Below are 22,125 nucleotides of genomic sequence, written 5' to 3'. Positions count from 1 at the left end.
CTATTATTTAGATATCTGACTTACCTACATTATTTAGGTCTCTGATTCACCTACTTCCATCCATGCTCATCAAATCCATGCTCAACTGCTACCAGAGTGATCCAAGATGGATATGACCTATGATTCCCCCAGTTAAAACACTTCAGTGGCCATTCCTTGTAAACAATGTCCAAATGCCTTAGCGTGATTTTTCCCAATGTCATCCGTGTTTATTTTTCCCATCTTATTTCCCGGTGCACCACCTTGAGCCCTCCAGTTAACACTTAACTGTTTGCAACTCATTGATGCATTATATTCATTCTACAGTTATTTACTGAGCATAAGTTATACATTAGCCACTGTGCTAAGCTTAGGGAATCCTGAAGTAACCAAGGCAAATGTGACCCACCTTCAGAGAGCTTATAGTCTAGTTTAAAAGGGTTCATACAGCTGTTTACAGCACCCTCCAGCCCCACAAATGCCCGGAGAATTTCAGAGCTGAATCTCTCTATGAAACCCCTCCTGCCTACCTGCCCTGCCCACATAGAAGAGCTGACCCTGCCCACATCCTCCATCTGCACTCATACACATTGCCATCCAAGCTTATCCAGCACTTTATTATAACAATACATGCACGAGTCTACCTCACCAAGACAGTGCACAAGCAATGACCATCTCCTATTCATCTTTGAAATGAATCAAAGGACATGGAAACAGACACTGTGAAGATCATGGCCAAGCACACAGAAACACGTAATAACCTTCTGTCTAGAAATGAAAGACTGAAGGAATTGATTATCTTTGCAAAAACCAAAAAAATTTTTCCCTTTTCAGTTTCTTCAAATCATTCTGTAGAGTGCAAGTCCCTTAGGGTCAAGGACCATATGTTACTGGCCCTGTGCTGGGCAGATACTAATCACAAAATAAGTATTTGTTGAATATATACAGTTCATAATGACTAGGCCATGGTAAGAATGTCACAATATCGTACTCAAGAGAACTGAAACCAACGCTAATCACATTGACAAGGCCACAGAAAATGTACCTGTGTACGGTATAAAATCCATTTTATGATTGTATAATTTGAGTCCTCAAGTCTAGTCACTGGACATATAGGCAGAGAAAGAATCACAAAACCTTAGAATGAGTCATTCTTGCCACAGCCAAGATACTGTAGCTCTAGGTGACATAAAAAGAAACGAATTTCAAATTTAGAAAATGCTATTGGTTCCTATAGTAGATAATAACAATAATAGCAAATATATACAGTGTTTTTTGCTTGCCAGGCACTGTTCAAAGCATTTTACATGTACTAACTCATTAAATTCTCCTGTCAACCCTACAAGATATCTCCACTATACACACAAGCAAAATGAGGGACAGACAGGTAAAGTAATTTGCTCAGCTGATAACTGGATTTGCACCCAGGACGTCTGGCTCCAGTGTCTTTGCTCTTAACCACAATACTAGTCTCATTCTTTATGGTTGCATAATAATAAAAGGCCATGCAGACCCTGTGAAAGCAAACGCCTTCCTAAACATATGTGGTATATTTCAGGAGTCCTTAACTTCTTTGTAGTATTGACTTCTATTTTATATTTGAAGTTTACAAAAAAACCCCAGTATTTATAAGTGAGACAATAGAGGGAGGACAATGGAAGTTAGAGAAGGATCTGAAAGAAATTATATAAGGGCTGTTGGTCATACCGTAATACTACCTAAACAAACATATCATACATAATTAGATGGGAAAATCCACCTAAGGTACTGGTACCGTGCAAAAAGACTCCTTAGAAAGTACTGAATACATTTCATCTGTAGTTCTAAATTGTATGACAGCCAGCAGAGATTAACGGCGTTGGTAGCTTCTGTAAAAATTATTTTTAAAATAATCCTTATCTATCAATCGCTACTTCATTCCCAATAATATAAACAAGGCATGGGTTCAAGCTACGGCTTTGAACGAGTCATTCATAAAAAGTAAGTAGTTAGAAATAGAATTATACCCCATTAAATACACAAACATACCATAGAGAGCCTTTGCACTTGTTCTTGAACTGTGTTCTCTGTCCATGTAAAAGGGGGGGGGTGATCCGTAGCCACTGCAAAAAAAAAAAAAAAAAAAAAGGTCATCGTGCTGAGTTAAAGTCCAAAGTAAGCAATAAAATGTCAAAACTACAAATAAAAATTCCAGTGGACCACAATCACCATGTGTTTTTAAAGAACATATAGAGTTTATACAACCGGCTCTGTAAAATGGAGCCAGATACTGATCCAGTCAAGAAATAGGCTATTGGATCCTGACCCACCGTGGATGGAGGCTGGTACAAATGGCAACCTCTCAGGCATCAAGTCAGAACCGCAGCCAAGGGGATTCAACAAGGTTGAAGCTGCCTTAGAAAAATTTAAGTCTGCCATACTGAACTGAGCTGCGAGCAGTGACCCAACCATAAAAAGTTCTCAATCATTTAGACTGTAACGAAACAGACACAACTCTCTAGTTGCCACTCGAGGCAACTAGAGAAAGCGCTCACACAGAAACAAAGACCCAACACAGCCATAAATAAATTAATTAATTAATTAAAAAAAAAAAAGAATGCTCCAGAGAAAGTGAAAGCTATGAAGTAGAGTATGTATGCAACTATGGAAAGCAATAATACATAAAATACCAGAACCAAATGTCTTCTATTAGATCACTATCATTGGGGTTGATATTACTTAACCATCTTTTTCTTAAGAGACACAGTAAACTTTTAACAATAATGTATCTTAGTGTTAGAAAGAAATTATATATTGAGGAATGAACTACATAAAGAAATGAAAGAGATCTTTTCGTTGAAAATACAAAACAATTAAAACTACCAAATCAAATTTAGAAAACCAAGAAATTAAATATAAAATTTCCAACTTACTTCATTTGAGATGGATACATTCCAAAACCACTGGGATGATTAGAAATATGACCATTCATTATGACTTTAATGTTCTGAAAAAAGAAAGGTACATGGATTGAAGGCATTAAAAAGGTTGAGACATCTCAGTTTTAAAGTTTTTCATTCAACAAAATATGTGTCACTTCCAGGATGATGCTAGAAATATAAAGATCTCCACCCTCAAAGAGCTCAGGCTCCAGAAGTACAGATGGACATATAAACAAAGATTAAATTGGCATTTAACATTAATATACTAAAATTGTAAGCAAATATAAAAAAGAAAAATTTTAAATATAATTCTGAACCCTCTAAAGACAAAAACATAATTCTATATTCCACTCAACCTCATCATTGGCAGTTTTATGAAATGTTACTTTGTTTAATGTTTCGTTATGAAAGTAATATAAGCTCATAAAATTAAAAAACTTGAGAAATATGGAAAAGCACAAAATACAAAAAAGTACAGAGGGGAAAAATATCACCCAGAGCCCTATCATTTAAAGATAACCATCAGAGGTTCCTTAAAGAACTAAAAATGGAACTACCATATGACTCGGCAATCCCACTACTGGGCATATACCCTGAGAAAACCGTAATTCAAAAAGAGTCATGTACCACAATGTTCATTGCAGCTCTATTTACAATAGCCAGGACATGGAAGCAACCTAAGTGTCCATCGACAGATGAATGGATAAAGATGTGGCACATATATACAATGGAATATTACTCAGCCATAAAAAGAAACGAAATTGAGTTATTTGTAGTGAGGTGGATGGACCTAGAGTCTGTTATATAGAGTGAAGTCAGAAAGAGAAGAACAAATACCGTATGCTAACACATATATACGCAATCTAAAAAAAAAAAAGGTCTGAAGAACCTAGGGGCAGGACAGGAATAAAGACGCAGACGTAGAGAATGGACTTGAGGACATGGGGAGGGGGAAGGGTAAGCTGTGACAAAGTGAGAGAGTGGCATGGACATATATACACTACCAAATGTAAAATCGATAGCTAGTGGGAAGCAGCCACATAGCACAGGGAAATCAGCTTGGTGCTTTGTGACCACCTAGAGGGGTGGGATAGGGAGGGTGGGAGGGAGACACAAGAGGGAGGGGATATGGGGATATATGTAAATGTATAGCTGATTTACTATGTTATAAAGCAGAAACTAACAAACCATTGTAAAGCAGTTATACTCCAATAAAGATGTTAAAATAAATAAATAAATAAAAATAACCGTTTAACCGTCCTGTCAATTTCCTCCAGTCTTTTTTCCTGTATCTAGTTTTCCTTCCTTCCTTCCTTCCTTCCTCCATCCCTCCCTCCCTTCCTTCCATTTTCTTATTTCCTTCTTTCAAAGTACATTTGACAACATCCTATATATACACTTGGATACACCTTTTTTTTCAAGACGGTATTCATTTACACAACTTTTACTTTTCACAAGAAAACAACTTTTTAAATTAACACCATAAATTTATCTTCAGAAACCATTTTTAATCTGTTTCACAAATTAAACAAATTTCCTTCAAACAAGATAAATGCAAATAAGTAAAACTTCCTTACTGTCAAATCCAACGGCCTTTTTTTTTCTCCTCGACAGTACAGCTACACCTGAATTACTTCTATTCACCCCTGAACATGTGGCCCTTCCTGCTTTCTGTGGCACTAAACTATTTTGGATCTTGTCTTACTTTTCTGACTTCTGTATACATTACATTACTATGTCTTTTCAATAACTGAGAGGTAGGTAGGACATAGCCCAGCTTTATTATAAGACAAAGGCAAAGAGTAGAAATATTAACAACTACTGTGTGAGTTAATTGTCAGGTATTATGATGGATCCTGGCACTACCAAGGTGATCAAAAGAGACATAGTCCTAGATTTGGGCCAATAGTCTAGTGGGAAAAACAACATTTAGTGAATAAATGTAAAATTTTAAATTGTTGTTACTATCACAAAGGGAAAATTCAGGGTCACTTGCGGGGGTATATAATATGGGAACTTAATTCAGATTGGGAGGGCACAGAAAGCCTGCATAAAGAACATTCAAGACCTAGTAACTTCCAGTTAATTCTTTCTCATTCTTCACATTTCAATTCAATCACCGTGTCCTCAGGGAAGCATTTACTGACCTCTGTGAATAGATAAAAGCCCACCACTATCAGATACTCTCAGCACAATACACAATTTCTAAAAGTATTTACCACAGTTGTAATTTCTCATTTGTTTAAATTAATTCCTGATTCTTCACTAGACTTTAAGCTCCATAAGGGCAGAGCTGCTTTGATGACTGCTGTTTCTTAAGCAGTAAGAAGAGTACAAAATATTTAATATTTGAATTAAATATTAATTCAAATAAAGAAAGAAGGAAGGAGAGTCCACATCCTACTCTTCAAAGAGTTTATTGTATTCTTAAGGAGACAAAACCAATCCATATGAAACACACAGTAAATAAGTCCCAATGTATGTGGTTCTATTTTAAACCTACTAGAGGTTCTGAGGTAGGAAAAGCAAGGCAACTGCCATAATATTTTGAAGGGCTGGGACTTGACCTAGTTCTTAAAGAATGGATAGGATTTATAAAGGTCCTCAAAACACTCAAGTTTTTTTAAAAAAATTTATTAGTATTTTTTAATTTTATTTATTTTTGGCTGTGTTGGGTCTTCGTTGCTGCGTGCGGGTACTCTCTAGTTGTGGTGAGCGGGGGTTACTCTTCGTTGCAGCACGCGGGCTTCTCACTGCAGTGGCTTCTCTTGTTGCGGAGCACGGGCTCTAGGAGTGCGGACTTCAGTAGTTGTGGCATGCAGGCTTCAGTAGTTGTGGCACAGGCTTAGCGGCTCCATGGCATGTGGGATCTTCCCGGACCAGGGCTCGAACCCATGTCCCCTGCATCGGCAGGCAGATTCTTAACCACTGCGCCACCAGGGAAACCCAAAACACTCATTTAATTCAACCTTTCCTGAAGTCTTGTCCATATTTATTCACAGCTTAGAAGCAAATTTCCAGATTAAGGAACAAAGAAATATTGACCTCTAACCAAGTATTGCATCCATAAAATTACATTACATTTATACTATATTATCATTTGTTTTTATTATTGTTGTTTATTTTCCTTCAATTTATACTTAGATACAATCAGTGTACAGAGGAAAACCAATTCTCCGGAGAAAAATAAACCCCTGATTTGTAGTACTTCCTGATTTCCTTGGTATAAGTATTCCCCCCATGGCCCATTTCAAGCTAGCATTGGTTTAACAGCAGCTTACAAAATCCTAAATATTTCACAATTGGCTCTCACAAGTCTACAGAATCAAGAGAGAGCACGTCACTGTTACATTCTGGAATTTGGGCCAGGACAGAGGCCTGGGATAACATTATGGATCTAGAGCTAAAGGTTAGGACAGAGGCTTTCACAGACGCCTGGAACTTTAACACCATTTCTGGCACTAACTAGCCGAAAGGAAGTCAATTAAGCCTCTGTCTCAATTTTCTCATCAGTAAAATACAGATAATTCTTGGTCTTTCTAGCTCACAGGGCTAGTGAAAGATCAAATGAGATAGATGTACAAGTTTCTTCTAAAGTTAAAAAAAAAAAAAAGAAGTACTCTTTTAAAACAAGCTGGTTCATTCAGCACATAAATTAAACCCCCAGGGTTTGCAGTCGTTTTGATCTAGTTTGCATTTTAAACCCACAGCAGGTGGTTTTAGTGAAAAGAGATAGCCATAACCGTCTCATCTTTTTCATGTTTAATTCTTCATGACAGTCAAATAAATTCGGGGTTTGTTTTGCTTTAAAATAGTGATCTGTCAGAATAAGAGAATAGAATAAAAGGGAATAGAAAATGTTGATTTGCTAAACTGAATTTTAAATATAGAAACTTTTCTCTTTGGCAACCATAGTGTCATTTGTCAGAGATGCTCAGGTAGCAACATAGAAGGTTTCAGATATTTAAACACAGCAACACAGGGCACACCTTGCAAAGGAAACAATTACAAATGTTTTCTCCCCTTTAGGCTTTTAAGAGACATATCCAATTTATACCTATATGGACTATATGTATATATAATATAGAAGAACCATCAGTCTTACTGAGAAATTAGCTGCTTTTATTTTTATTAACTCTTAAAACAACTTAAAAACTGAGACAAAGTTTTTCTTCATTAAGTTTTTGTTTTTGTTTTTGTTTTTTGCGGTACGCGGGCCTCTCACTGTTGTGGCCTCTCCCGTTGCGGAGCACAGGCTCCGGACGCGCAGGCTCAGCGGCCATGGCTCACGGGCCGCTCTGCGGCATGTGGGATCCTCCCGAACCGGGGCACAAACCCGTGTCCCCTGCATCGGCAGGCGGACTCTCAACCACTGCGCCATCAGGGAAGCCCTCTTCATTACTTTTAAGGACTCACAAATTCAGTTAACTCTACTACATTAACTACTTAATTCTAAAAAAGTGTACACTAAAATCTTCATAATAGCTTCCAACAAATCTGAAATAAGAATATCAGTTTCCTTATGAAAACGTTTCTTGTAAGTCATAGTTACTATAATTTTCTCCTTATTTTCTCCAGCAAATAAAGTGGTAAATTTAAGATCTCAGTTCAAGATACCCAAAATGTTGAACACTGAAATTTTCAAAGGAAAATAAATAGAATGTATGAAAATCATGGTAAGCAGAAACACATGAGGCTATATTAAGGCTAAACCAGCAAGTTAAAATTGTACTGGAAAGTTTAAGATCCCAAATATAAATAAATAAATAACAATTTATATTTCCGTTTCTTTTCTTCACTCTTGCTTGCATATGGTATCAATTTTCAAATTGATGAATGAGTTTGTAGTCATCACGCAGTGTTAGAATCCCGTCTACCCAATCTAGCTACCACACAATGACTTGTGCTCTCAGAAAAATGTCACAGACACCTTTCTGTTTATTTAAGTTTTTGTTAGTCTGTTTGAGTGTACCTATCTTGAAGTATCTGTATTTCAATTTCAGTTTAAGTCACATCTCTGGGTCTAAGTTATAACCAAGATAGGGGTGAGGAGATTGATTACCATCATTATTTAGGGTTTTAACTCAAAGACCGTTGAAATGTAATTTCTACCAATACTTCGTGACATGGTCTACTAGTGATTGCGCTTAATTTACTAAAAGACAAAAAAATGTGCTTTAAACCTGCTAAATCATCACATATTCTGTCTCCTTCTGTGTCTTCTAGGAGTAACTTTTCAATACATCTTACCAGTACTGTTGTCTGTAGAGATGTCACCCTCTCTATTTCTCTGTGTCATTTGGTCTAATATTTAGTAATAAAGAATTTGTGTGTGTGAATAAATTTAGGAAACTAATAACAGTAAACTGTTATGATAACAGTAATAATAATGATGATGACAATAGTAGCTAACACTTGTGAAGGTGTCACAATAATTTCTAGGCCATATGGAAGCACAATATTTTCTCAAGGCCAATATCGATGTAGAAAGAGTAATTCTGTGCCTTAACGGCACAATACCTTGTAATCACTTAAAATAATTAACTTGACTCCTCTTTTTTTATAATTCTGAGAAAAATGTTTCACTGTTTACAGGTAAGATCATAATTTGGGGGAAAATATATGTTCAATTCAGAATGTTGTTGGTTTAACAATTAGCTGAAGAAAAATATTTGTTCCTAAAATTTAATAAGCAGAAGAAGAACTACAATCCTGCAATCTGTGGAACAAAAACCACATTCACGGAAAGATAGACAAGATGAAAAGGCAGAGGGCTATGTACCAGATGAAGAAAAAACATAAAACCCCGGAAAAACAACTAAATGAAGTGGAGATAGGCAACCTTCCAGAAAAGGAATTCAGAATAATGATAGTGAAGATAATCCAGGACTTCAGAAAAAGAATGGAGGCAAAGATCGAGAAGATGCAGGAAATGTTTAACATAGACCTAGAAGAATTAAAGAACAAACAAACAGAGATGAACAATACAATAACTAAAATGAAAACTACACTAGAAGGAATCAATATCAGAATAACTGAGGCAGAAGAACGGAAAAGTGACCTGGAAGACAGAATGGTGGAATTCACTGCTGTGGAACAAAATAAACAAAAAAGAATGAAAAGAAATGAAGACAGCCTAAGAGACCTCTGGAACAACATTAAACACAACAACATTCACATTATAGGGGTCCCAGAAGGAGAAGAGAGAGAAAGGACCAGAGAAAATATTTGAAGAGATTATAGTCGAAAACTTCCCTAACATGGGAAAGGAAATAGCCACCCAAGTCCAGGAAGCGCAGAGAGTCCTATACAGGATAAACCCAGGGAGCAACACGCCGAGACACATAGTAAGCAAATTGGCAAAAATTAAAGACAAAGAAAAATTATTGAAAGCAGCAAGGGAAAAATGACAAATAACATACAAGGGAACTCCCATAAGGTTAGCAGCTGATTTCTCAGCAGAAACTCTACAAGGCAGTGGCATGATATACTTAAAGTGATGAAAGGGAAGAACCTACAACCAAGATTACTCTACCCAGCAAGGATCTCATTCAGATACGATGGAGAAATCAAAAGCTTTACACACAAGCAAAAGCTAAGAGAATTCAGCACCACCAAATCAGCTCTACAACAAACGCTAAAGGAACTTCTCTAAGTGGGAAACACAAGAGAAGAAAAGGACCTACAAAAACAAAAACAAAACAATTAAGAAAATGGTCATAGGAACATACATATTGATAATTACCTTAAACGTGAATGGATTAAATGCTCCAACCAAAAGACACAGGCTTGCTGAATGGATACAAAAACAACACCCATATATATGCTGTCTACAAGAGACCCACTTCAGACCTAGGGACACATACACACTGAAAGTGAGGGGATGGAAAATGATATTCCATGCAAATGGAAATCAAAAGAAAGCTGGAGTAGTAATACTCATATCAAATAAAAGAGACTTTAAAATAAAGAATGTTACAAGAGACAAGGAAGGACACTACATAATGATCACGGGATCAATCCAAGAAGAAGATACAACAATTATAAATATATATGCACCCAACATAGGAGCACTTCAATACATAAGGCAACTGCTAACAGCTATAAAAGAGGAAATCGACAATAACACAATAATAGTGGGAGACTTTATCACCTCACTTACACTAATGGACAGATCATCCAAAATGAAAATAAATAAGGAAACACAAGCTTTAAATGACACAATAGACCAGATAGATTTAATTGATATTCATAGGACATTCCATCCCCAAACAGCAGATTACACTTTCTTCTCAAGTGCGCACGGAACATTCTCCAGGATAGATCACGTCTTGGGTCACAAATCAAGCCTCAGTAAATTTAAGATAACTGAAATCATATCAAGCATCTTTTCTGACCACAACACTATGAGATTAGAAATGAATTACAGGGAAAAAAAACGTAAAAAACACAAACACATGGAGACTAAACAATACGTTACTAAACAACCAAGAGATCACTGAAGAAATCAAAAAATACCTAGAGACAAATGACAATGAAAACACGATGATCCAAAACCTATGCGATGCAGCAAAAGCAGTTCTAAGATGGAAGTTTATAGCTATACAAGCCTACCACAAGAAACAAGAAAAATCTCAAAAAAACAATCTAACCTTACACCTAAAGGAATTAGAGAAAGAAGAACAAACAAAACCCAAAGCTAGCAGATGGAAAGAAGTCATAAAGATCAGATCAGAAATAAATGAAATAGAAACAAAGAAAACTATAGCAAAGATGAATAAAACTAAAAGCTGGTTCTTTGAGAAGAAGAAACAAAATTGATAAACCATTAGCCAGACTCATCAAGAAAGAGAGAGGAATCAAATCAATAAAATTAGAAATGAAAAAGAAGTTACAACAGACACCACAGAAATACAAAGCATCCTAAGAGAACACTACAAGCAACTCTATGCCAATAAAATGGACAACCTGGAAGAAATGGACAAATTCTTAGAAAGGTATAAACTTCCAAGACTGAACAAGGAAGAAATAGAAAATATGAACAGACCAATCACAAGTAATGAAATTGAAACTGTGATTAAAAATTTTCCAACAAACAAAAGTTCAGGACCAGATGGCTGCACAGGTGAATTCTAACAAACATTTAGAGAAGAGCTAACACCCATCCTTCTCAAACTCTTCCAAAAAATTGCAGAGAAAGGAACACTCCCAAACTCATTCTGTGAGGCCACCATCACCCTGATACCAAAACCAGACAAAGATACTACAAAAAAAGAAAATTACAGACCAATATCACTGATGAATAGAGATGCAAAAATCCTCAACAAAATGCTAGCAAACAGAATCCAACAACACATTAAAAGTATCATACATCATGATCATGTGGGATTTATCCCAGGGATGCAAGGATTCTTCAATATATGCAAATCAATCAATGTGATACACCATATTAACAAATTGAAGAATAAAAACCATATGATCATATCAATACATGCAGGAAAAGCTTTTGATAAAATTCAACACCCATTTATGATGAAAACTCTACAGAAAGTGGGCATAGAGGGAACCTACCTCAACATAATAAAGGCCATATACGACAAACCTACAGCAAACATCATTCTCAATGGTGAAAAACTGAAAGCATTTCCTCTAAGATCAGGAACAAGACAAGGATGTCCACTCTCACCACTATTATTCAACATAGTTTTGGAAGTCCTAGCCACGGCAATCAGAGAAGAAAAAGAAATAAAAGGAATACAAATTGGAAAAAAAGAAGTAAAACTGTCACTGTTTGCAGATGACATGATACTATACATAGAGAATCCTAAAAATGCCACCAGAAAACTACTCGAGCTAATCAGTGAATTTGGTAAAGTTGCAGGATACAAAATTAATGCACAGAAATCTCTTGCATTCCTATACACTAATGATGAAAAAACTGAAAGAGAAACTAAGGAAACACTCCCATTTACCATTGCAAGAAAAAGAATAAAATACCTAGAAATAAACCTACCTAGGGAGACAAAAGACCTGTATGCAGAACACTGTTAGACACTGGTGAAAGAAATTAAAGATGACACCAACAGATGGAGAGATATACCATGTTCTTGGATTGGAAGAATCAATACTGTGAAAATGACTATACTACCCAAAGCAATCTACAGATTCAATGCAATCCCTATCAAATTACCAGTGGCAGTTTTTACGGAACTAGAACAAAAAAATCTTAAAATTTTTATGGAGACACAAAAGACCCTGAATAGCCAAAGCAATCCTGAGGGAAAAAAAACGGAGTGGGAGGAATCAGACTCCCTGACTTCAGACTACACTACAAAGCTACAGTACTGAAGACAATATGGTACTGGCACAAAAACAGAAACATAGATCAATGGAACAAGATAGAAAGCCCAGAGATAACCCCAGGCACCTATGGTCAACTAATCTATGACAAAGGAGGCAAGGATATACAATGGAGAAAAGACAGTCTCTTCAATAAGAGGTGCTGGGAAAACTGGACAGCTACATGTAAAAGAATGAAATTAGAACACTCCCTAACACCATACACAAAAATAAACTCAAAATGGATTTGAGACCTAAATGTTAGACCAGACACTATAAAACTCTTAGAGGAAAGCATAGGAAGAACACTCTTTGACATAAATCACAGCAAGATCTTTTTTGATCCACCTCCTAGAGTAATGGAAAAATAAACAAATGGGACCTAATGAAACTTCAAAGCTTTTGCATAGCAAAGGAAACCACAGGGCTTCCCTGGTGGCGCAGTGGTTGAGAGTCCGCCTGCCGATGCAGGGGACACGGGTTCGTGCCCCGGTCTGGGAAGATCCCACATGCCACGGAGCGGCTGGGCCCGTGAGCCATGGCCACTGAGCCTGCGCGTCCAGAGCCTGTGCTCCACAACGGGAGAGGCCACAACAGTGAGAGGCCCGCGTACCGCAAAAAAAAAAAAAAAAAAAAGGAAACCATAAACAAGATGAAAAGACAACCCTCAGAATGGGAGAAAATATTTGCAAATGAATCAGCGGACAAAGGATTAATCTCCAAATTATATAAACAGCTGATGCAGCTCAATATTAAAAAAAAAACCCAACCCAATCCAAAAATGGGCAGAAGACCTAAATAGACACTTCTCCAAAGAAGACATACAGATGGCCAAGAAGCACATGAAAAGCTGCTCAACATCACTAATTATTAGAGAAATGCAAATCAAAACTACAATGAGGTATCACTCCACACCAGTTAGAATGGGCATCATCAGAAAATCTACAAACAACAAATTCTGGAGATGGTGTGGAGAAAAGGGAAACCTCTTGCACTGTTGGTGGGAATGTAAATTGATGCAGCCACTATGGAGAACAGTATGAAGGTTCCTTAAAAAACTAAAAATAGAATTACCATATGATCCAGAAATTCCACTACTGGGCATATACCCAGAGAAAACCATAATTCAAAAAGACACATGCACCCCAATGTTCATTGCAGCACTATTTACAACAGCCAGGTCATGGAAGCAAGCTAAATGCCCATCGACAGACGAATGGATAAAGAAGTTGTGGTACATATATACAATGGAATATTACTCAGCCATAAAAAGGAATGAAACTGGGTTATTTTCTGAGACATGGATGGATCTGGAGACTGTCATACACAGTGAAGTAAGTCAGAAAGATAAAAACAAATATCGTATGTTAACGCATGGATGTGGAACCTAGAAAAATGGTACAGATGAATCGGTTCGCAGGGCAGAAGTTGAGACACATGTGTAGAGAACAAACATATGGACACCAAGGCGGGGAAAGCCGCGGGGCGGGTGGGGATGGTGGTGTGATTAATTGGGCGATTGGAATTGACATGTATACACTGATGTGTATAAAATTGATGACTAATATGAACGTGCTGTATAAAAAAATAAAATAAAATTCAAAAATTTAAAAAAAAACAATACTAAACGTTCTTTGGGTTATTTGCATGGAAAGATGTTAATATAAATGTTTCAGACATTACGTGAAATTCCTAAAAATCTTATATGTTCTGGTATAATGTTATAAGTCATAATTCTAGTTATTATTTTAAAATATATATCTCAGAAATAACTAAATCTCCTTCTCAATTGCATTATCGTGAACTTTCATCAAATCTTTAACTGCGGTCATTTTTAAGTCTTTTGTCATTTACAGACAGTTCTGGGTGTACTCCGATGCTTTTGCAAAAATGTTCCTATAAAAGGTTTCATCTTCAAGAAATTCATGGAAGAGACTGACAAGTACAGGTCTCTGGTAACTGACTATACTGCTGAACTGAATGAATAAGCATTTTCAGAACTCTAATGGAAAACTGATGAATTCATAAAAGTGCTAACGAAAGATCAAGATGAAAAAAAATTAATTACATGGGACTGAGTGAACTGATGAGGATGACTATAATTTTTGTGACTTTCTGTTTGAATAATAAAAAAATAAAAATTGAAGGTCTGCATGAAAAAAAATTTAATGAACAACTAAAAAGAAACACTTTAGCCATAATTATGTGTGTAATATTGTGATAGATTTGATAGGAAGGCCTAGTAGAGAGAAGAATCATATATACCCTATTAGTACTATTTGAGTATTTCCCTCTAATTCTTGTTGCACTGATGACATCATCAGTGCATATACACTGCTTGGATATTAAACACAGGAAATGACTAATAACTCAGTTCAAAACATTGTTAAGGTCCTACTGTATAGCACAGAGAACTATACTCAATATTTGGAATAACCTATAAGGGAAAACAATCTGAAAAAGATATGTATAACTGAATCACTTTACTGTACACCTGAAACTAACACAACACTGTAAATCAACTGTACTTCAATTAAAAAAAAATTTTTTTTTTAAATAAATTTATTTATTTATTTTTGGCTGTGTTAGGTCTGTCGCAGCCTCTCTTGTCGTGGAGCACAAGCTCCAGACGCGCAGGCTCAGTAGTTGTGGCTCACGGGCCTAGTTGCTCCGCGGCATGTGGGATCCTCCCAGACCAGGGCTCGAACCCGTGTCCCCTGCATTGGCAGGGAGACTCTCAGCCACTGTGCCACCAGGGAAGCCCCAATTTAAAAATTTTTAATAAAAATAAATAAATAAGGTCACATTCATAGGTACAGGGCAGTAGGATATGAACATATCTTTTGGAGGGACACAATTCAATCTGCAATAATGACCCTGTCAGTTTTCTGAGGAGTGCTGCATTTTGATATTCTGCAGGATGTCTCTCCATCGGGGTTTGACTGATGTTTTTCTCATGATTAGAATGGGGTTACAGGTTTTGGAAAGGAAGACCACAGAGATATATGCCATTCTCATCACATCACACCAAGACTACACGCTGTTAGCATGACTCTACATCGTTTATGCTGACCTTGGTCCTTGACTGAAGCAGCATTTGTCAGGTTTCCCCACTATAAAGTGACTTTCCTCACCACCACTCTACAGGCCTGTTGGGAAGGAGGTCATTATATGCACCCCACACTTAAGGGGTGGAGAGTTCTGCTCCACCTCCTTGAGGAAGGAGTATCTGCACAAATTATTTGGAATTCTTCTACATGGGAGATTTGTATATTCACCACCATTTATTTATTTATTCTGTTTCTTTATATTGAAATGAAAAGATGGAGAAAGAAAAAAGAAGGGTTCAGATTCACCAAGTAAAAACTCTTGATGATTCATTGCCTGTAAAACTCCTGTTTCAGTTGGTTCAGACAAGATCTGAGTTAGCTTTAGTTCTGTGCTGGGCACAGAATACTGCTAAAAAAGAAAGAAAGGAAGGAAGGAAGAGAGGGAAAGAAAGGAAAGAAAGGAAAGAAAGAAAGAGAGGGAGAAAGAAAAGAGAGAAAGAAAGCAAGTGAAATCAGGGCATGAGAGAGATCCCAGCCCTTAACAAAAACCCTAGCTACCACCACCAAAAGATGATCAGAACTTTAAAAGGTAAACATTATCTAAGAAGTTCAAATCTTTCCAGAAGCAAAAATTGTTAGACATAGATTCTCAAGAAGAGGTAGGAGAATATTCACTGTGGACATTTTCTCTCAGGGTAAAAATAAAACTATAACTTTTTCTGTCAATTCATTTCTCAATTGAGCAGAATTCAGAGAAGAACATTTTGGAAAAATAAGTCGAGACGACCATCTCAGTACTTTTTACCCCACCCCCAGTAAGTTTCTTTCAAATCTCTACTCTTTGCAAATCAATCTTGAGGGTTAGTATTCACTGATATTCTATGAACCTTGGTGGACAGTTTCCAAAATTAACCTTTGTGCCATTGACTAATGCAAAACAAAAGCCACTGAGGAATTAGGATCTCATACGACATATTTTTATTGCTAAACTTCCTTCTTCCCTAGTAGTGCCATATGCTACATTAGTACAGGTCAATATACCTTACAAAGGCAAACAAAGCATTATCTGGGCCTGACGCAACCCAGCTGGGTGGAGAGACAGAAAAATATGTTCTAAAATTATCTTTAATGAAATCGAAACTCCTGAATTCAAATTTCATTATGATGTAATTAAATGGCCCCTAAAAATAGTAAATCAAAAACCTTACAGGTACAGTGAGAAGCGTTCTAACCCACGGACAAGATATAACATTTTAATATTTAACTACCCTGTTGCCACACGATTACCTTCCTCGGTGTTACCTAGAGCAACGGATGTTAAACAATAAACTAAACGCGGCAGGTGATTCACTCTGAGTTTTCAGTACAGCTCCTTAAGAGGACCAATGGTTTACAAACTGTACAACATCATTTTAGAAATGGTCACAACCCACAAAGTGGGAACTGTCACCTTTAAGCAACTGTTATGCTGAAAGCATCCCACTTTTCCAAAACATAAATACATCTCCCTAAGGTTATTAGAAATAAAAATGTTTAATTGTTAAACGATACAGGACTTTTTCTTTAAGAAATGCAATTCTGTACAAATGAAGGTTAAATCAAGCTTTCTGATGCATCATAATGTACATGTTTACATCATTCCCAAACTGCTTCTCAGATATTTTATAAAAAGATGCTACTTGTCATCTCAACTTCATCTCTCCCTGCCTGCCATACCACTCAAACATTGATTATTTTGATAAGAAGTCATAGAGGTCCCATATCTTATCAAAGCCTATTCATTATTTCAATTTGTTTGATCTGTTTTAGCAAGATATGGTTTCACAGATCCAAACACCAGCATAATGGTTACACAGGGACAGGTATTTTGCTCTAATAGAATACCTTGTGTACCGCTTTAGGTATCAGAGTGTACCAAGTTCGATATACATAACTTTATAAGGCCATGGAAAGTTCATGCCTAGGCAGATAAGGTAAAATTGTCAGATCGTTCTTAACTGCTTCTTATTCCTATTATTCAATACAGCTCAATATTTTGTTGACAAATATAAAAATGCGCTCCTTTCAAAATACTGTTTTTCATTTATCTTCAGAAATAGAGGCAGTCCTAATACGCTGTTAGAAAGCGATGCAACCAGGAATAGTCCCAAAACAAAGCCAATTCCAGTAATCATCTACATTTGGCTGAATATGAAAAGAACTGATTGCCAGTAGATACTTTTACTAAAAAAACAAATCCCTGGCACCCCAACCAACTCACAGCAGACCTGTGACTAACAAAGACTTCCTTGAAAACTTGCCCATCTTACAAGGACATTTTAGGGAAAAGAAAGAAAGAAAAGGTGTATTTAGGAAATGAGCATATTACAGACAATGTAAGGACAGCACTGTATAAAGTTCAGGAGAAGCTAGAGTCGGGGTGGGTCTCCAGAACAAAAATCTCCCTCAAAGAAGGACTGAATCAAAGAAGGCAAGATAAAGACCTTTAGAAATGTATGTTTATAGTACAATGTGGCAAGCAGACAGGCAGAAGGCAAGGTGGGCACCTCCTGCTGGGAAGGGGAGGGCATTCAGTTCCTAAAAGCCTTCCTTCAGGTTTTGATGCATGAGCCAGGTACGCCAGAAGAGAAAAGGGAAGAGTGAAGACAAGAAACAGCTTCATGCAGTTAGGAAACCACCAGCAATTCAGTTACTTAGAATAACTTAAGAAGTAGGAAGTAATGAGGATGAAGCTGGAGATAGAGTGAGAATGCACATCACAGAAGGCAACGTTACATTTATATCAAATTTGGTTAGACCAAAGTTTAGTGCATTGTGTCTGCGCAATTGCCATTCACAGTAGGCTAGGGTTAAATTTCCTTTTTTTGTACAACCTTTTCTCTTTATTAGAGTTAATAATTATTTTACCTTCGACCCTTAGTTCTCCTATGTACTTTTATTAATTTCATCCCTTTACTCTCCACCAGAAGTGTCTCCTTTGAGTACATTTAAACACCATCTATTCCATCATTTTTATCTTTCTGTGGGCATCTCTCTCTGATCTCTATATATTCCTGTCACAGTCGGAATCGATGACTCTCTAAGCCTTCTGCACAGTTTTTGTCGTGGTACCCAAATTCAACATCTTGTTCATTACCTTCATCTTTCTCCTATCTTAGATCCTTGTTTCCTGGATCCCGAGTCTCTCCCTTTCCTATTTTTACTTTCTTATCTTGGAAAAGCACATACTTCTGGAGCTTCCTGACAAACAGTATGATGAGAAAAATAATTTCTGAAGTTTTATATAACTGCAGACATGTTTATAGTACTTTCGTAGATGATCAATAGTTTGTCTTGGTTTCAAATTCCATAATGGAAATTATTTTTGTAATCTTGAAGGCATTGTTCTTGTCTTCAGTGTTTTTCCCGAAATTTCAGGTGCCATTCTGTTTCTCAGTATTTTGTAAGGGACTATTTTATTGTCTTTCTGCAATTCTGGACTTTGGGGATCGTCAATTTTCTCCCCTGATGTTTTGATATTTCATGACTACATCAGTGTAGGAGTTTTTTAAAAATTCAATACTTTAGAAACTCAATAGGCTTTTTCAAATTTGAAAATTATTGTCCTTAAATTCTAGGAAATTTTCTTGACTTATTTCTTTGATAGTTTATTTACAACATTTTTTAAAAATTTTCTTCTTTCTAAAAAAGTCTGTTATTCAGAATAGGACCTCTTGGACTGAGTGTCTAATTTTCTTGTCTCTTCTCTTTTTTGTTTTCCATTTCCTGTTATTTTTGTTCTACTTTTTGAGTGGCTTCCTCAACTTTATCTTCAAAATACTATTTAATTTTTCCATGTCCTCTACCAATTTTCAATTATTTCCAGAAGTACATTTTTATGCCCTGTTTCTTTTCTCATAGCACCTGTTCTTATTTCCTAACTGCAATGTATTCTTGGATGTTTCTGAGAATAATGATTGTATTTAAAAATGTTTTTCTCAAGTCATCATCTCTATTTCTGGCAATTTCCTTGTTTTCTCCAGGTTTGTTTTGGTCTCTGGATTTCTTCAAATGTCTGGTGATCATTGGTCTCTCCTCACCTTGAAGGTAGAGCACTAAATAGCTGACTGGAAAGTCTGTGTCAATGGGTGGGTCTTCTCAACAAGTGAGCTTCACTACAGAGCAATCTGGCTGGGCTGTTCCATTGGGAGACCTCCCCAACCATCAGTACCTACAGGTCTTCTGCATAGATAGATCAGATTCTTCAGAGAAGCATCTTCCAATTTCATCCCTGGAGAATACATATCTGACTGCCAAAATTTGGGGAGGAGTAGAAGTACCCTGAGGGTGTCTCACTGCTTAGTAAGTTTTTCCCTTAATCCTCCCACCTCCGTATGTGCCTTGGTATCTCCCACTTGAGAGTTCTCTACTTCACATTCTCCACGGAATAATCCTGCTGGAGAGTGGGGAGGCATCTGGGATCTAAGCTCTATTTAAACACACTCATCCTCCTGTTTCAGCCTCACCTCATTGTCGAGTCTTTCTGAGGCTCTGAAGTGAACCTCAGTGTCTCTCCCTAGCAGCGTGGGTTTCAGCTTCTCAGGATGTGTAGGTTAGTTACAATCGTCCCTGGACTTTCCAGAGTCCCTTGGTCTCACTGACTTTCTGCATTTTTCAAATCCCTTCATTGTCATTTATTTAGTTATTTATTTTTTTGGAGAGACTGGAATATATGTATGTGCTTAATCTGCTTCTTTCTCTAACGTATTTTCATTGTCTAAACATTGACAAATATCTGTTAATGAAAAACTCAGGAGAAAAATTCAAAGTCACCTGTAATATGAACTTGAGAAGTTAAGGTGGCTGAGAAATATGAGTACAAGTTTATACTAAAAATAAAAGTACCATAACAGCCAGAGTGAAAGCACAAAAAATGAAGGAGATTTACTCTACATAACGTCAGGTGATATTTTGGTAGTGTACGTTTAACCGCCTGCTATTTTTATAAAAACAAACGCTACTTTCAAATTCCAGGAAAGGAACAACATTATAATACGTAAAAGTGGGTAATATCTCTAGCTAACTCAGGCATTACAGTTAATGAAAAACTCTTTAAATGTTTTTCCAGAAATTATATCATAGCTTTAAATGCATAACAGAGTTAGGTTCCTAAATGAAACCTGAAATTCATCCTTAGGTAAATAACCACTAATTTATTCGTTTTAATTAAATGGATTTTTAAATATATTTTTCCAAAGAGAAGCCCTCTTTAATAAATATATCTGGGAAACAAATTCTTTGTGAGCTACCCCAAAATAAAAGTCAGAGATATCTGTGCATTAGTTTTAAAATTCAAGTTGCGTATAAAAGTAGTGTGAAGCTTTCTTTTATTGAGAGGTTAGATATTTACATAGTCATAAAAATTAAAGGAAGAAAATAATTAAGTCCGATGGGAAAAGTTTTTAAATCAAGGCTATGAAATTTCACATTTAAAAGATAATAAGTGTAAGCTTTGACTGTGGATAGTACTACCTTTGAAAATGTGTGCCAAATTATAATGTGCGTTTTCAAAATTAGCAGTGAAGTTCTTTATAACCAACCCAGAAATTATCCATGAACTGGGGTCAATTTAGACATATTTCGGTTCTCTATTGTAAAAATAATAATAATAATGCTTATTCATTAAGCATTTTAATGGGTCGGCCACTGTGCCGATCACTATTTGTACATTATCTTACGTAATTCTTACCACCTTATGAGGTTAGAAGAGCTTATTATCCCCATTTTAATGGGAAATCTGTGACTTACAAAAGCTACCAGCAAAGGTAACTTGGTCATGATACCTACGTAGCATGTCTAAGATTTGATCACTAGTCATGCTTTTAACCACTGTTGTATACTTTCCTTTAACTAATGATAAATCCAGTATTTTGAAGTTGGCTGGGGGTATGTCAACACTGATGAATTAAAAATCAGAATAACCTCTGTAAATGCATCAAACAAGATTCATCCAGTGTTAATTGGCACGAGCCAACAGCAGTACTCATTCATTCATTCATTCACTTGTTCACAAGGATTTACTATGTAACCATTCCATAGTTATCAGTGCTCTGGATAAGCCCCGTCAAATAAAACTTCCAGCTTTGCTGAAAAAGTACAGTATCATCACTGTTCAATACAGTAGCTGAGCACAAGTGCTGAACACCTGAAGTGTGGATAGTGCCACCGAGGAACTGAAATTTGCATTCTTCTAGATTTAAATTAATTTAAATGCAAATAGCTACATATAGCCAATGGCAACCATATTAGACAGGATAGCTCTAGACCCTGGGTGCACAATTAACGAAATATACATGGTTCCTATCTTCATGCTGCTAACAATCTAGTGGGGGAGCCAGCATGAAATAAGTAAAATAATAAATATAATATTACAACATTTGTCAATTGCTTAGAAGAAAAAGAATAGAAAAGATAGTATTTATGAGGATATAAAGTCAGACTGAGTCAAACCTATCTATGAACTTCTGAAAAGTATGGGACTGAGAGATTCATTCTGAAATGTTATTTCAGGATTTCCTCACTTAAAACCTAGGATAATTAGTGAAACTTTGAAACAAAGAATTTATGTCGTTTTTTGAAAGTGCTTTCAGTGTTTCAAGACTGATGCACAGAAACAGTGCCCTGTTGGCAAATCTATGCAAAAATCATCCTGAACAAGAATGTTGTTTTCAATCCTATTCGATAACAACCTGAATTTAAACGAAATAAAATAAAAGAGACTAGGGAAGAAGAATCACAAAAACTAAAGCAGTAAAATCTATAAAATGCTAACTGAAGGTACTTCAAGTTTAAGAGCC

The 22,125-nt window shown here is 36.4% G+C and overlaps 1 protein-coding gene across 2 annotated transcripts in view; it reads right to left on the bottom strand.

Moving 5' to 3' along the window:
- Window positions 1-22,125, bottom strand: part of EPS8 (EGFR pathway substrate 8, signaling adaptor) — a 189,703-nt gene that overhangs the window by 65,292 nt on the left and 102,286 nt on the right. For both annotated transcript variants that reach the window (XM_027129513.1, XM_027129512.1), the window contains 2 exons: window positions 2,892-2,965; window positions 2,008-2,081 (listed from right to left, as the gene is read on the bottom strand). In XM_027129513.1, the coding sequence (XP_026985314.1) occupies window positions 2,008-2,081; window positions 2,892-2,950 (133 nt within the window). In that variant the 5' untranslated portion in view covers window positions 2,951-2,965. The remainder of the gene's footprint in view (window positions 1-2,007; window positions 2,082-2,891; window positions 2,966-22,125) is intronic.

This window comes from Aethalodelphis obliquidens, unplaced genomic scaffold (assembly GCF_003676395.1).
Source record: "Aethalodelphis obliquidens isolate GAN/ISIS:26980383/991018 unplaced genomic scaffold, ASM367639v1 scaffold36, whole genome shotgun sequence".
NCBI classification, from domain to species: Eukaryota; Metazoa; Chordata; class Mammalia; order Artiodactyla; family Delphinidae; genus Aethalodelphis; species Aethalodelphis obliquidens.
Note: the sequence above shows the minus strand (reverse complement) of the source record. Positions and strands in the feature narration are given on the sequence as shown.